The 17,384-nt window shown below is 42.7% G+C and overlaps 1 protein-coding gene across 4 annotated transcripts in view; it reads left to right on the forward strand.

The window, feature by feature from the left end:
• Window positions 1-337: 337 nt before the first annotated feature.
• The window catches only part of LRRC7 (leucine rich repeat containing 7), a gene marked incomplete at its 3' end in the record, with an annotated part of 59,296 nt that continues 42,249 nt past the window's right edge, over window positions 338-17,384 (forward strand). For 3 of the 4 annotated variants that reach the window (XM_084211243.1, XM_084211244.1, XM_084211245.1), the window contains exons 1-6: window positions 341-532; window positions 5,077-5,194; window positions 5,993-6,071; window positions 7,057-7,146; window positions 9,020-9,076; window positions 16,513-16,576. In XM_084211243.1, coding sequence (XP_084067369.1) covers window positions 344-532; window positions 5,077-5,194; window positions 5,993-6,071; window positions 7,057-7,146; window positions 9,020-9,076; window positions 16,513-16,576 — 597 coding nt within the window. In that variant the 5' untranslated portion in view covers window positions 341-343. Of the gene's footprint in view, window positions 533-5,076; window positions 5,195-5,992; window positions 6,072-7,056; window positions 7,147-9,019; window positions 9,077-16,512; window positions 16,577-17,384 lie in introns of all 4 variants that reach the window. The other variant, XM_084211242.1, reaches the window with a different exon arrangement.

Genomic DNA, 17,384 nt, shown 5'->3' on the forward strand with positions numbered 1-17,384 from the left:
CAGGGACCAGCCTCGGCTCTGCGCTTGCATGGGTGGGTTTGGATCCTTTGCCTTCCTATTTTCCCATTAAAGCCAGCCTTGTGGCTGGGCTGGGTGTGTTCCCTTCCACCCCAGAGCAGGGAGCAGCTGCAGGGTCCAGGTTCTCTCCTTGCACTCCAAATCCCCCCTTTCCCTTCCAGCAAGGTGCCGCAGACACCGCACGATGCCCGCTCTGGATACCCCTGGGGAAAACTGCTTTTCATGAGCTGCAATCCAGAGCAAAACCCCCAGGAGCATTCCCCCAAAAGAGGGGTTTGCTGAAACCCCCCTGTCCCCCCTTCTGCCCCCAGTATGCTGCTTGGAGATGACCAGCAAAAGGAAGCTGATCGGCCGCCTGGTGCCGTGCCGGTGTTTCCGCGGCGAGGAGGAGATCGTCTCCGTGCTGGACTATTCCCACTGCGGCCTGCAGCAGGTGCCAAAGGAGGTCTTCAACTTCGAGAGGACCCTGGAGGAGCTCTACCTCGATGCCAACCAGATTGAGGAGCTTCCCAAGGTAAGCCACGTCCTGCCGGGCTGCCAGGGCAGAGCCTGGAGCGTGGGGCGGCTCTGGGGCTGCTGGAGCTCCTGGGGAGAGGTGGAGATGGGGGCTCCAGGGATGTTCCTTGGGATCGGGGCTGGACTGGGAGGAGAAGGGGCTCCTGCTCCTTCTTCACAGCACAGGAATGGGGCAGCTTGGAGCCTGGAACTGGGGAAAACCATTCTGCAAAAGAAACAGGTCTGGCCTGGGAAATTCCTGTGGTACCCAGTACCTGGATCAGGAGTCACCGATGCCTCCTGTGGATCCTCTCCATCCCTGCTTTTCCTTCAGGATCAGCCCCTTATCCTTTTGGGATATTCCTGGCAATGTCAGGATCAGCCCCTTATCCTTGTGGGATATTCCTGGCAATGCCAGGGCTTCTCTCTGTGTCAGGACCAGCCCCTTATCCCTGTGGGATATTCCTGGGAATGCCAGGGCCTCTCTCTGTGTCAGGACCAGCCCTTTATCCCTGTGGGATATTCCTGGCAATGCCAGAGCTGTTCCCTGTGTCAGGACCAGCCCTTTATCCCTGTGGGACATTCCTGGGAATGCCAGTGCTGTCCCCTGTGTCAGGACCAGCCCCTTATCCCTGTGGGATATTCCTGGGAAATGCCAGGGCTTCTCTCTGTGTCAGGACCAGCCCTTTATCCCTGTGGGATATTCCTGGCAATGCCAGGACTGTCCCCTGTGTCAGGACCAGCCCTTTATCCCTGTGGGATATTCCTGGGAATGTCAGGACCAGCCCCTTATCCCTGTGGGATATTCCTGGGAATGCCAGAGCTGTCCCCTGTGTCAGGACCAGACCTTTATCCCTGTGGGACATTCCTGGGAATGCCAGGGCTGTCCCCTGTGTCAGGACCAGCCCTTTATCCCTGTGGGATATTCCTGGGAATGCCAGAGCTGTTCCCTGTGTCAGGACCAGACCTTTATCCCTGTGGGACATTCCTGGGAATGCCAGGGCTGTCCCCTGTGTCAGGACCAGCCCCTTATCCCTGTGGGATATTCCTGGGAATGTCAGAGCTGTCCCCTGTGTCAGGACCAGCCCTTTATCCCTGTCAGATATTCCTGGGAATGTCAGAGCTGTCCCCTGTGTCAGGACCAGCCCTTTATCCCTGTGGGATATTCCTGGCAATGCCAGGGCTTCTCTCTGTGTCAGGACCAGCCCTTTATCCCTGTGGGACATTCCTGGGAATGCCAGTGCTGTCCCCTGTGTCAGGACCAGCCCCTTATCCCTGTCAGATATTCCTGGGAATGCCAGGGCTGTCCCCTGTGTCAGGACCAGCCCCTTATCCCTGTGGGATATTCCTGGGAAATGCCAGCTGTCCAAGCAGGAGTTTCAGAACTGCCCTGAGATCATCCAAGCCATCCTTCCCGTGTAAAACTCCTCTTCTGGAACTTTCCAATCCGTTCTCCTGCTGATCAATGTTTGCTATAAGGAATTAAAAGTTACTGTAACAAAAATGTTCTGGAAACAAAGGAGGGAAAGGTGGAAAAACCAATTAGTGGCAGGTGCTGGCTCCATAATGAAGCGTGAAGGGATGGGATCCAGGCCTTAATGGAATTTTTCTCCCCAATAATGAAAGGTGCTTACAAATCTTTAATTAAACATTGCTTCATTCTCCATCATCTCACAGCAAATTTCCTGGTTTTGCTGCACAGAGACTATAAAAATTCCATTTACAGAAGGACAAAATGGGCTTTTTCCATGCCATGGAGTTGCTTTGCTGGGATGTGATGGTTCATTGCTTGAGAACCCTCACTCTGTGGAGGAATTCTGCACAGATGGTGGGACAGGGAAGCCAAAATCCCTTTATTTTCATGGAAAAATGCTGTGGAGAGAACCCTGAGCTCTCCTGGAGACACAGCACGGAACCAGCTGGGTTCTATCCCCAGAAATCCCAAAAGGATCCTGGGGAAAACCTACTCAGGAAGCCCTGAGGTTGCATCTTCTCCTTCTCCTTCTCCTTCTCCTTCTCCTTCTCCTTCTCCTTCTCCTTCTCCTTCTCCTTCTCCTTCTTCTTCCTCTTCTTCCTTTAATTAATTAATTAATTAATTAATTAATTAATAATAATAATATAATAATAATAATAATAATAATAATAATAATAATAATAATAATAATAATAATAATAATAATAATAATAATAATAATAATATCTTTTCCTTCTGCTACTGAGGAATACTGGAAGTGTCTCATTTAGGGAGGGATTTTGGGGATATTTGGCCTCGGTGGGCCTCTTGGAATGATCAAAGTGTTTCAGAAAACAAATATATCAGAGCAAGATGCCAGGATCCTGTATGGAAAAAATGAGGACCAAAGGGAAGAGGTCCAAAATGCTGAAGCTGGGATGAAGGTGATAATTTTCATTTCGAGTAAATTGAGTTTAACATAATCTTGGCCATGTGGAAGAGAAGATTAATGGCAGTGTTAATAGCACTCATTGGTTTTTGTCTTAAGCCTTTATTAATTGTTACCAGGAATTCAACAGCTGAAATAATTCCTTTATCAAATTTTCTGCTCGAGGTGTTTTTGCTGCAGAGCTCAAGGCTTTTTTTTCATCACTGAATTAATATTCCAGGAGAGAAAATGCCTTTTTTTTCCCCATGAAACTGGCACTGTAATACTTAACATGAACTTTTGTGTTTTACATTAAATTCTACCATTCTCTCCTCCCTCTGCAAATGTGTTTTCAAAGAATTTATTCCAGAGGATATTTTTGGTCATTTTCTGTTCTTTGCCAAATATTCTGTGCCCCTGGTATTACAAAATTCTTTTGAATCAAAACTCTTGATCATGTTTTATTATTTAATGAGGAAACAACTTATTTAAGTCCACTCTACTTTAGTTCCATGTGATGCTCTGGAGTCCAGTAAATTATTTTGCATTGAACTGATGCCTCAAACTCATTCTGCCTGATTTTTTTACTTTCCATTTTAGGGATCATACTGATGATTCTTTCCCTGCTGGTTTTCAGGTCTTCATTTCTTGTATTTCTCTGGTTTTTTTAAGGATTTACAAGATGCTTTTATATTGCTAACTCTCTTTTCTGGCTAAATTCAGCCAAGTCTCTTTATTCTCTTTGCCTTTGACTTCATTCTCCTGCTGCAAAAAATCCTTTATTTGTGTGAGTCAAGTGAATTGATGACTAATAAAGGGAAAATTGATCTGGATGAGAGCGGAGTCATTGGAGTCAGCATCCAGAAAAACATGAGTGGGCTGGAATTCTCCCCAGAGGTGCAGAATAAAACTCTGATTTCATAACTCAGACTCGGTAGCATCACTTGGATTTGGACTGAGAGGAATTAAAGTTGTTCCTGGGCAGAGGGAATGATGATTCCAACAAAATCCTGATGGCCAGGGAGCTCTGGAAACTGAGAAAAATATCTGTTAAGCATCCAGTGGGTGAAAAAAAAGCAATTTTGGGACCTCATTTCCTCATTCCATGTCTCATATTCCTTCTGATGCAACAGCACTTCATAAAATCTTCCAGAGGGAAGATTTTTGATTGGGCTTCTCTCTCCAGCACTTCCAAAGCCTTGGGTGCATCCAGAACTGTGAGGTCCGAGCCTTCCTCAGCTCCCAAAGGAATTCCTGCTGAAAACTGGGAATCCACTTCTATAAAATTGGAATTTGATGGAAAAATTAGAATTGAGTCCTGAATTTTGGGCAGGGATTTCAAGGAAGTATCCTTTGGATAAATGCTGAAGCATTTTTGGACCTTGAGGATAATTATTTAATCTGTATGCAGTCACAGTATTTTAAAATCTGACGTGAAATTTAGCAAAATAAAATATTTTAGTTTACCAGGAGGCACAAAAATTTGGGAATTTTTATGACAAATATGAAACACACCAATAAATATGAATTACATGCAATGATATCAGAATCACAGGATATTGATTGCAGTGAATTTGCAGGGTTGGTTTGAGTGTTTTTGGACATCCCTGCTACCCGTGACCTGTTTGTCTGATCCCCTGCCGCTGTCATATTTTCTGAAAAATCCCTTCACCAGGATTTCTTCTCCTGGGAAGCTGAGAAGCCTCAGAGAAAAAGGAGAACAATATTATCTCCTTTGCTTCTCCTGTGTTTTGCTGCTTTGGAATGAGGTTGGAGATTGTTTATCCAACACGTGAATTGCTTTGACTTAATGACCAATCACGGTCACGCTGTGTTGGGACTCTGAGGAGAGAGCCAGGAGTTTTTAATTGGTATCTTGTTAAGCCTTCTGTAAGGATCCTTTCTCTGTTCTTTAGTATAGTTTTAGGATAGCATGCTTTGATATTATTTATTATCATAAAATAATAAATAACCCTTCTAAGAACATGCAGTCAGATTCATCGTTTCCTCCTTCATCCTGGGGACCCAGCAAATACCACAATCCCCACCAACCATGGGAACACCTTCCCAAAACCCCCCTGGGAGGGTGGAATCCTGCTGTGGCCGAGGGGGGTTTGTGCTGCTGCCCAGTGAGGATCCCAAACGGATTTATTTCTTCTCCCCCGCGGAACCCCCGGAACAGCAACTGTTCAACTGCCAGGCCCTGCGGAAGCTGAGCATCCCCGACAACGACCTGTCCAGCCTGCCCACCTCCATCGCCAGCCTGGTCAACCTCCGCGAGCTCGACATCAGCAAGAACGGTGAGGGCTCCCCCTGCCCAGCATCCCCAAAACCCCGGGGGCTGAGATGGAGTTTTGGCTCCTCGCGCGCGGAAATTCGCGCTCCGTCCCCGGTTCCGCGCGCGGCGCCTTGTGGGAGGGTCTCTGCAAATCCAGCTCTGGTTTTTCCTGTAAAACATTGAGTTTTCTCCAGTGTCCTGCGCTCTGGGGGCTTCTGCCTGGCTGTGAGGCCAGTTTTCCATGCAACATTCCGCTTCCAAAAGGGTTCAGAGCTCGCTGGGCTCTTGTGTGGAGGGTTTAAACAATTCCCAGGATTTATCTGGACTGGTTTGCTGCTGTGCATTCCCAAATCTGGGAATTTTCATTCCATTTTCATATCAATGGGTCTAAACACCTTTGCTGTCTGAGCTCAAGGGTCTTTGTTTTTAAAAAATGAGGCTTGGGAACTCCTGGAAACGTTGGGAAATTTCTTGTCAGTGGAGGTCTGGAGACTCTGAGGATTCTGTGAGAGAAAAGCAGTTTGGAAAGAGATGAAGGCACAATTCTCAGCACAAATTATGTCACTGTTAATTCTGGAACATTATAGAAATCAAGCATTGGCAGAAAAGTTATAATTCTGTAATTTTATGTATTTATTTAGGGCTTGAGCATCACCTTCTGGATGATAGTTCCAAACTGAGTTTCCTTCCTGCTCGAGCTGGAAATCCCAGCTGAGCATTTATGAACAAACCAGGCTGACCAGTTTTTGTGTAGATAACATTTGTCTGGGTCTAATAAATATTTTTGTGTATCTAATACTCTTTCCGTGGTTTTTTTTAGGAATCCAAGATTTCCCAGAAAACATTAAGTGTTGTAAATGTTTAACAATAATCGAAGCCAGCGTCAACCCCGTGTCCAAGTGAGTACCAGGAGCTCATTTTGCTCATTCCAAGGGCACAAAATGTGCTCAGCATGAGCTCAGGCTCAGTCTGAATGTCTTTCTAATTGTTTTGATTTAAACAATTTAAATTTGTTTCTAATTTAAGCCCAGAGTGGGTTTGTCTGAGGTCTGAGTGCTCTGTTAGTGCCAGTCAGGCTGGGCAGTCTCCATACACAGGGGTGAGGCTTCGCCTGAACATTTGGCCAGCCCTCATTCCTTCCAAAATCTTGCAAAAATAGCAACAAAAAATGAGCTGTAAATCCAGGATTTACAAAGTGGAGTCAAGGGGAGAAAGGGTGAAATGCTGATTGAAAAATTTTCAGTTTAAAAAAATAGAGAGAGAGGGAGAGGGACAAAGAATGAGAGGAAAACGGGAGAGAAGGAGAAGGGGGAAAAAATAAAAGATGAAGAGAAAAGAGAGAAAGGAAGGAAGGGAGGGAGGAAGAGAGAAGAGAAGAGAAGAGAAGAGAAGAGAAGAGAAGAGAAGAGAAGAGAAGAGAAGAGAAGAGAAGAGAAGAGAAGAGGAAGAGGAAGAGGAAGAGGAAGAGGAAGAGGAAGAGGAAGAGGAAGAGGAAAAGAAAAGAAAAGAAAAGAAAAGAAAAGAAAAGAAAAGAAAAGAAAAGAAAAGAAAAGAAAAGAAAAGAAAAGAAAAGAAAAGAAAAGAAAAGAAAAGAAAAGAAAAGAAAAGAAAAGAAAAGAGAAAAGCTTTTAGTTTAAATCCCTCAAGCAGGAAGGGAGCAAAGGCTGCTGTCCCCCGAATGTGCCAGGCCTTTGCATTTCCTGTTTCTGGCAGTGCAGAGAAGATGGGAATGGGCAGAAATGTCTGTTAAAAGTGAGTTCTTCAGGAGAATTTGGGTAGAAGAAGTAGGTGAGAGAGAAAGTCACCTTTCTGCTTCTAAATATACATTGTTATTATCTCCATGGCAACTCGGGGTGAGCATTAAGGTTTGCTCTGTTTTTTTAGGCTGCCAGATGGCTTCACACAACTTCTAAATTTGACCCAGCTCTATCTAAACGATGCCTTTTTGGAGTTTCTTCCAGCTAACTTTGGAAGGTAAGGATGAGTCACCACACCACATTCCTGTCACTGAACCCGGCTCAGGCTCCCAGGGACCGGCTCAGAGCTGGCTCCCCTTGACAAACCCAGCACAAACCCCGAGATTTTGGCTCTTCAGCCCCGTTCTGGTGAGCGAGGGCTGTGTCAGCAGGAAGGGAGTGATGAGGTGATGGAATTGGGGAGAGGTGAGAGCAGCAGGGCCATCCCTCCAGGTGACTCAGCTGTGGCAGGGCCAGAGGCAGCAGGGCTCCTCTCAGGGACCCTCCTGGTGACAAAGGGACAGGAGGGTGAGGGGCAGGGGGGCACTGGGGCAGGAACAGGCCAAGGGGGAGTGTGGAAGCAGAACGAGGGAGTGCAGAGGCAGCAGGGCAGGAGGGTGGGGAGGGAGAGTAAAAATAAACTGGTGAGCGCAGAGCCAGGAGTCAGGGGAGGACAGAGCAGACGTGGTGGGGTCAGGGTGCAGCAGGTCTGGTACCAGTCAGAGATTCCACCAGGTTTGTACATCTCCAACTGGTGAGTGGGGTCAGGGTGTGCTGGGTCTGGCTCACCAGTGGGTCTGGCTCACCAGTCAGAGAATTCACCAGGTTTGTGCATCACCAGCTGGTGAGTGGGGTCAGGGTGCTCTGGGTCTGGCTCACCAGAGATTCCACCAGGTTTGTACATCTCCAGCTGGTGAGTGGGGTCAGGGTGCAGTGGGGTCAGGGTGCTCTGGGTCTGGCTCACCAGTCAGAGAATTCACCAGGTTTGTACATCTCCAACTGGTGAGGTGGGGTCAGTGCTGCCCTCACCTCCTGCTCCAGACAGGAGTAGGAGAAAGGCAAAGCAGGCTCCAAGCCTTAAAAGGGCATAAAGAATATTTTATTAACAGCAATAAAAGGAAAAAAAGGAGTAAGAATCAAAGCAAACCCTTCAGAACACTTCTCCTCCCCCCACAAGCCTCTCTTCTCCCAGAGGACACAGAGTGAGCCCAATTCCCACAGGAGCTGGGGTCCCACCCTGCACAGCTCTGGCAGAAATGGGGAATTTATCCACTGGGAACTGCTGGGAATTCTGCCCTGGGACTGCCCCTGGGCAAGGAGCTCAGGAGACAAAAGATCAGCAGAGAAAAGCTCTGGTTTTGTCACAGAACTCACCCAAGCCCAGCTTTAGGCTGGTCCCTGCAGCCACCTGGGTGAAAGTTTTAATATTTATTTAATTTATTATTATTTCTTTTGTTTTATTTATTTTGTTTGTTATTCTTTATTTTATTTATTAAAATTTAATTATTTGTTATCTATGGGAACATCAGCTCAGCTCTCCAAAACAAATGACAAAATGTGACAAAGACCTGCTGGGAGTGACACTGGGCTGCTCAGGCCTGGGGAGATAAAAATGCTGGGAGGATTATTATTATTATTATTATTATTATTATTATTATTATTATTATTATTATTATTATTATTATTATTATTATTAAGTGCCAATTTTATCTGGACTCAGTGACTCCAACCCCTTTGTTATTGGGGTTATTTCCCTCCTGTCTCATCTGTTTGGGACCTCACACTTACAAACTTTGCTCTTGTGTGTTTTTCTTGTTGGTTGTTTTTCGTATCTTCCAAACTTCCCAGCTTTTCCTGTGTTTGCCTTGTTGGAGGCATGAATGAAATTAATTTAAAATTGCTGGGAAAACCTGATCAATGCCAGAGCTTTTCAGGAGAATTCAGGCCAGGGCAGAGCTTACATGAAATTATTTGGCTCTGATTTTTGTCCCACAAAAACTGGACATGGGATTAATTTGCATAAACCAGACTTCTTAAAATGAGAAGAAATAATTTCAAACCATTCTAATGGAGTCCTCAAATGCATCAATTATTTTCTCTCTTATTTCCAGACTTGTCAAATTGCGAATTTTGGAGTTAAGAGAAAACCACTTGAAAACTCTACCAAAGTAAGTGCTGGGGTATTTACATTTATTCACCAGGAATTTCCAAATGCCAAATGTCTGGGTTGGTAGCAATGCAGTGGTGATGTTTCTGTGATGAGTTGCTTTTTGTTTTTTGTTTTTCATTTATAAAAGAAATCCTACTGAAGGTTTTTAGCAAAATAAACCCAATTAGTGATTCCATGATATAAGGGAAGGTGGACAATGGTCAATCAGTGTAACTCAAAAGCCAAAATTTGACATGTTAAGGTAAATATCTGATATTTTAAGATAAATAAACAAAATTGGGAAGCCCCAGATGAGCTAACCCTGGTCGGTGAGGCTGTGGCAGCATTTTCCTCACCAAGGACTCTTCTGAAGTGTTGAAAACACCCTCAGGAAAATGTTTTCCCTTCATGGTCAGTCCAGAATTAAATGGTTTGGGTTTACTGTGCCAGCAGGATACTGAGTCCCTTCTGCTCAGGATTATTTCATTTAAGTGGGGCTTAAGTGGACAAAAAGTTATCAAAAGTAAATTCCAGCCCAGGGCTGATCCCTCACATGGGTCACCATAAATTATTATTGCTGTTTTAAATGAAGGGGGGGATTATTTTAAAGTTAAGAATGATTTACTGTTTAGATAAACATCAGCCTCAGGAGTTGTGAGATTCTAAAGGAGTAAGTTCTTGGTTATAGCTTAGGAGTAGTCACAAGTTTCTTCATTATAACAGATATCACTTATATATTATATTATATTATATTATATTATATTATATTATATTATATTATATTATATTATATTATATTATATTATATTATATTATATTATGTTATGTTATGTTATGTTATGTTATGTTATGTTATGTTATATCATATCATATCATATCATATTATATTATATTATATTATATTATATTATATTATATTATATTATATTATATTATATTATATTATATTATATTATATTATATTATATTATATTATATTATATTATATTATATTATATTATATTATATTATATTATATTATATTATATTATATTATATTATATTATATTATATTATATTATATTATATTATATTATATTATACTATATTATACTATATTATACTATATTATACTATATTATACTATATTATACTATATTATACTATATTATACTATATTATACTATATTATACTATATTATATTTATTATATTATATTTTATTATATTTATTATATTATACTATATTATATATTCTATTATTTTTATATTTCATATTACCATATATTTTATTTATAACATGAAATATTTATCTATATTATAATAGAAATACATATTATATATAATTTATATATTATCATATATATAATATATATTATATATTATAATTTATATAATATATAATTTTAAAACTAATAGTTGTTATAGGGTTTATTCCACTTTTCTAACTAATCACTTTTACTTACTTCTGTTGTACTGTGGATACTTTTGTCTAATGGGTTTTTAACTTACATGCACACATATGTTTCTCCTATAACTTTTAAACTCTTATCTTTATAAAACTACACTTTTACATTATGAACTCTTCACTATTTCATTAATGCAGTTTCTCACTGCAGGCATATTCTCACTTATAGTTCTATAACTATAATTATATATTTCTATATACTCTAGAAACATAAGTTGATTTTTTTTCTGTTGATGTTTTATGTCTCTGTGTCTGTTTTATGTTTAATGACTGTGTCCTGTATTTTTGCATGTATCCCAGTTTTTCTGAGGCTGTACATCCAATCTTTTGCTGTCTGTGGAAGTTTTTCCTTTTCCCAATTCCCATTCCTGGGCAAGGAAAACCTTCCCACGGTTCTGGGGGATTTGTTCCCCAACCCAGCTGGAAAATGGGAGGGTTGCAGGGACCTCCCTGGGGCCTGGTGACTCAGCAGGGTCTGGAGGGATGAGAAATTCCCTGGATTTGCTGCTCTCATCCTCTGACTCACTGCCTCCCAGGAAGCCCTGCCTCTCTGCAGAGCTTTGGGCCTTTTTGGCTGCAGGAATTGTTTTCCTGCAGGACCTGCTGGAAAAATGACATCCAATGGATCCTTTCCAAAGAGCAAATCCTATTGTAGGGGAAAAAAACCCAACAGGATTTCTCCTGGACTTGAGGATTAATTTGCTTCTTGGGGAGGAGAAGTTACAGTGCCCCAAAAAAATGGGCAGGATTGTGGCATTCTGGGGCAGCACGGTGAAAATTTGGGATTTAAGGTGCAAAGTCACTTCCTAAGGGAGCAGTGGGAATTTGGGGGTAAATCAGGAGCTCTCCAGGTGGGAATGAGGGCTGGGAGAGGGGTGTGAAGAGCCTGGGAGCCACAGAGCCAGGGTAGGAAAATACCCACTGGGAGCAAGGCAGAGGGAATTGTCCTTGCTGAAATTCCTGCCAGGGAATTCTCACCTGAGCCCAAGGGGGGTTTGTGCCGTGGGGAAGATTCCAGAGTCCTCCCAAAGTAAAAGAAAAAGTCAGAATAAAATCAGAACGTTCCTGACTGCTCTCAGGAGTCCAACAGGATGCTCAAACCCCAAAAAATCAGTTTAGGGGTGAAAAATGGGGAGAGCTCATTTGGGAAATGGGAAAGGCTGGAGCAGGTCCTGATAGGAAAAACAGGGATTGCACAGTGAAAGCCTAAAAATAATGATATTTATCTAAAAACCAGAATGGAGGGGGATATTTCAGTGTTTGTGTGCAGTGCCAGGGAAGGTGTTCACTGGGGAAACTGGGAACTGGGGAAATGGGCTGAAAGCAGCCAGAAATGGGGCATTCCCTGCAGATGGCAGCTGGGACTCCCAGCACTTTGATCTGCTCTGCTCTCCTGGGTTTGGGCTGCTCTGCTCTGCTCTTGGGGCTCTCAGGCTGAAATTCCTGAAATAATCAGATTTTCCAGCTCCCTCTTTGCAATCTTCCAGAATATTCATCCTTGTCCTCCTCCTCCTGCTTGGAGTCAGGAAGGAAAGGACTTCATGGACAAGATGATGATGATGGTGATGATGGTGATGATGGCTGGGGTTTTTTTTTCCTTTGTCCTTTATTTTCCTCTTGTTAAAATCACTCATTTTATCTTGCTCAGTTTTCAGCCTCAAAATGTTGCTGTTTTCAGCCTTAAAATCGAAACCAGTGTTTTGAATTCTGGTTTTAATTCGTGATTTTTTTAGGCTCTGCCTGTGCACAAACAGAACCCTGTGAAAATAGAGGCTTGATTTCAGCTCCCCAGTTTTATTCGTTCTTTTTGCTGTCAAAATTCAGATTTTTTTCCCCTTGAAAGTTTGGCTTTACCTGTTGTGGGCAATGGAATGCAGGAATTTTCTGCCTTGCCTTTTTCTCCAAATCCTTCAGGCTGGGCTGAATTTCTGGGGCTTTTAGCTGCCACAATTTAAGTTACAAAAGGATTTCTGTGCATTCAATTCTACAAAAATTAAATTTTCTTATTTTGTATAATGTTTTCCTATCGATGCTCCAATATTTTCCTTGATAAAGGGAAAATTGGACAAATTTTCTTCTCATCATTTAAAACCACACAAGGGCAGCCTGGTTAAAATTTTCCATTGAAATATTGGAAGGAGAAAGGGACAGAGGAAGGATCTTCCTCAATAAAGATTTTCCTTCTGGGTAATGAATGAGGGGTGAAAACAAGACTTTGGTGCAGTTCTAATTGAAAATATCTGATTTGGCTTCCCAATTAGATATTGGGGAAAGAAGCTTGGGAGAAAACACATTTTTCACCCCCAAGAACTTCCTCTTAGGAATTTCCATAAAATGGAGTTTTCTCAGTCCTTTGAATTCCAAGGGTACTTTGATTTTTTTCTGCAAATACAGTGTGAAGAAATGACATTTTTATCTGACCTTCACTCCATTTTTTCCCCAGGCCTTCCCACTTTTTGCCATTTCTCTCTCCCCCCCCAGATTTAAACATAGACCCAAAGTTTTAATTTGAATGAATCTCACCAAATTATGAATCCATAACTCCCTGAAATGTAGGAAAATATCATGTGGGAACAGGGCAGAGGGGGGAGGTTTTCCTGTTCTTGCTAAAATTCATATTTATTTTGATTATTTGTAACTCTTATTTCTGGTTATTTCTTAAAGGGCTGGGACTGTGTATAAGGAGGTTGAACACATTAAGGTTTTTAAGCAGCATCATAAAAACTGTGTGAAAAGCAGATTATTTTTTTTTTTGAAACAAAATCAAGTGAATTAACCAAGATTTTTCCTATTATCAGCAACAGAGGCTGTTTTGCAGAGGTTAAATTTGCAGATTTGAAGTTTCTAACCCCGTGGAGTTGCAATTTTTGTTCTTCCTGCAGCCAAAACTTTGCTCTGAATGAATAACCCAGAACTTCCAGGATGGCATTCTGAGATCCCAGCTCTGCCAGGCCTCTGCCTCCCTCCTGGCAGGAATCTGCTGGATAAAAGGGATTTTCACTTCCAGGAAAACAGAGTGGGCCAAAGCTTCCCCGTGCCTTACAAACATCCCTGCCATAAAATCCACTTTCCTCTCGTCCTCAGCACTTCCCCAACCCCACTGTTGGAAGCTGCTTGGCAAAAATCACCGGGGTTTTTTGGGGTTTTTTTGAAGTCTGTTGAAGTCAGTGGAAGAGAGGATTTAAATCAGCTGAGAATCTGTCCAGGGGGGGATAAATTTAGGGAAGAGCTTCACTTTCTCCTGCTATTTTTTGAGATGCTGCTCCACTTTCTCCCGGGCTCCTGATGAGGACGGGAAGCGTTTGCCACACTTTGGGTTTACAAATATTTGCAGCGTTCCTGGTGCCCTGTTTTCCTCAAAATAGCAGCTCTGGCTGACTGGGGGAACCTGCAGCCCCCAGCTTCACTGCCTTATCAAAATATTGGCAATATTTCCATCAGCAGCTGCTACTACGAGGGTTCCCTCGAGGATTTTCCAGGCTGGATCCATTTGCTGCTCAGGGAAGGGGCTGGGAAATGCATCCCATTGTTTTGCTTTGGGAAAAAAAAAAGGCTTTTCCCATTGTTTTGCTTCAGGAAAAAAGGCTTTTCCTATTTTTAAAGGGGGTAAAGGTGTCTGGAAAATTGATTATTAATTTTTATTTTTAGATTATTTCATTGCGTTATTTGATTTTTATTAATTGATTCTCTTTTATTTGTTGACTTTATTTTTCAAATCAGAATTTTAAATTTTATTTTATTAATTATCCTCCATAGAATCCCAGAATTTCAAGGCTGGTTTGGGTTGGGAGGGAGCTGAAATCCCATCCAGTTCCATGCACAGGGACACCTCCCATGGGCCAGATGAGCTTTCAGGTCTTTCCCATGGGATTCTGGGCTTCTTTTCCAGAGGAGAAGACAAAAGATTCTTTTCCATCTCATTAGGAATGCTGAATTCCAGAGAAAAACTTGCTGGCCCCGAGTGGAGGGAGGGGAGAACCTGGATAACCTGGAGAATCCCCCAGCCTGGCCCCCCTGGGTTTGATCCCCATGCCTCTGGAGCCTTTGGAAAAGCACATTCCACCTCTAAAAACAAATTTTAAGGAATAGTTTATCCTCTGAGCCTCGTGGGAATCCCACCCTGATAGCCCCAAAGTCTCCTGAATGGAGTCACTGAGGGAAGGAGAGCTCCCAGGGGGATCCCCAGAAGGATTTGGGGGAAATCTTTGGCCCATCCATCCCCCCCAGGACATCTTCAGGCACTGAATATTGAACTGAGCACTGCCCACAGCTGCTCCTCCCCTGCCCCACCTCTGCAAATGATCCCATGTAAAAACTGCAAGGAAGCTTTCCATGAGAAAAGTAGAAGGAATTGTAGGAGAGAGAAAAAAATAGCAGCAACTAATGGGAAAATCTGATTTTCCATTGGGAACATCAGCAGAGCTTCGTTTTGTGGTGGGGCCCCAACTCCCTGAAATGAATCTGCCCCCACATCAGTTTCAGTTTCTGGAATTGTTCAGCTGACTGGAGAAATGGTTGGAAGTTGCATTTGAAGCTGAATTTACAACAGAAACCCCAAAGCTGTATTCAAAAGTTGTATTCAAAAGAATTTGGGATGAAAGACAAAGGTTTTACCAATTTGAGTGTATTTAATCTCTGAGGAGTTCCAGGATTTAATCATTGAGAAGACATAATAGAGGTATATAAAATATTAAGATATAGATAATAAAGATAATGGGCCAGGTGTGTAATAATTAAAATATTGGTTATAATAATATATGGTGATCCATTTCAGTGGAATTTGCTTCCCTGGTTTTGTGGGGTTTATTTCCCTCTTCCTGTGGGGTTTATTTCCCTGTTCCTGTGGGGTTTGTTTCCTGGTGTTTTGGAGTTTATTTCTTATTTCTGTGGCGTTTATTTCCCTCTTTCTGTGGAGAATATTCCCTGATTCTCTGGGGTTTATTTTCCAGGTTTTGTGGGGTTTCTTTCCCTGTTTCTGTGGAGTTTATTTCCTGTTTCTGTGGAGTTTATTTTCATGTTCCTATGGAGTTTATTTTCCTGTTTTTTTGGGGTTTATTTCCTATTTCTGAGGAATTCATTTCCCTACTTCCATGGAGTTTATTCCCTGTTTCTCTGGGGTTTATTTCCTGTTCCTGTGGACTTTAATTCCTGGTTTTTTGGAGTTTAATTCCCTGTTTTAACAAAGGAAAAGTGACATTTTCTGGCAATAAAACCCAGCACAGCCAGGTTGAAATGCTGAGCCAGGGCTCTGTTTTTCAGCCACAGCCTTTCAACAATAATCACTTTTACCTCTGGTGCAAATTGCAGAGGTAAAATGGTTGATATTTTAGATCACAGCAATTAAGGCTATGCTAATTTTTTGATTAGGATCTGATTACCTCAGGAGGCCTCTGAACTGCCTGTTGCAGTTCATGTTAAATGATTTAATTATTTTTATCCTCTTTTTTCACTGCACCCCCCAAACCCAGCGTGGTGTTTGGTTCCCTTTGGTCTGTCTGGGCTCAAGGAGAAATTCTGCCCTTGGGATAAAGCCCTGCTCCAGTTTTGCTCATGGAAACAAAGGCAAAAATTGATTTACTAACTTTGAACTTGATTAAATCTGAACCTCAGAGCAGGGGACCTGGCTCAAGAGTCCAAACACTTCCTAGTGGTTTATAAAAAACCACAGCAAATGCATAAATCTCTCTCAAAAAGCCACAATTTCTGTTCTATTTAATTTCAATCATCTATTGATATAACACGTGGCATTTCCCCTGACCAAACATGCAAAAATCTACCAAGATTTTATTTATTTCCATACAAAACCAATTGTTGCTGGGATTTGGGTTCCATGACCTCAGTCACTGCCTCAAGGGTGGAATATATTGTTGAAATTGGATCAGAATTGGGCTGGTGCCATTCTTTTTTTGCCACCAGAGTATCAGTGCAGCTTTACTTTCATCCCCCCAAAACCCGACTGACCTTTTGATGGCTAAAATCTCATTTTGAGTCTTTGCCCACCTGTTCCAGGTCAATGCACAAGCTGACCCAGCTGGAGAGGCTCGATCTGGGCAATAATGAGTTCTCTGAGCTGGTAAGAAATGCTCCAGTTCCTAAGGGGAAGCCTGGGGGGGTTTGGGGGCTCTGCCCACGGGGCTCTGAACTTTTACACGTGTCCCTCCCACCCAAACCAGTCTGGCATTCTGAAATCCCAGCAGAGGTCAATTCTGAACCTCACAAGGAATTCCTGCCCCTAACTCATCCCCAGAATCAGAATTAATTGCCCTGAGATTGAAATATTTGGGGAGTTTTCTGTGTTGCCAGCAGGGAGGTGCTGTTCCTTGGGAGCCATGGAAGAACAGGGTCAGGGATTACAGTCCTACAAGGGAATAGTTCCTGTAGCTTTAGGTAAAACTGAGATAATTCCACTTCAAACAAACCCTGAAATGTCACCTGGTGCTAAAAAGCTGTAGCAAAGTCTCTACATCTGTTTCATGGAGCAGCTCCCACCCTGTTCCAGGCTGCTCATTTATTCCGTGCGGGAGGAAAGAGAGGATTTGACTCCGATTTTTAATTAAAATCTTCAGCGTGGATAAACAGAGAGAAATTTTTGGAAGAGCTGCCTGGAATTTTAATTGTAGGAATTAAATCCTGCCCGAGTTCAGAGGCTCTCTTCTGGGGGTGGCTTGTGTTTGTGGTGTTTGAAAGGAACTGGACAAAATTCCACATATTCCCATGGCAGCCCAGCGATCCCACGAGGGATAGATCAGGGGGGAGATGGTCCCATCCTCCTGCTAGGGCCACAGCCCCCAAGTTTACTCATTTTTCAGCCAAAATGTGGGAACTGGAATCAAATGCCAGCAGGCAAATGGGCCGAGAGGCCACGGCACAGTGGGAATGCT

This window comes from Fringilla coelebs (assembly GCF_963513975.1).
Source record: "Fringilla coelebs genome assembly, chromosome: 9".
In the NCBI taxonomy this organism is placed as follows: Eukaryota; Metazoa; Chordata; class Aves; order Passeriformes; family Fringillidae; genus Fringilla; species Fringilla coelebs.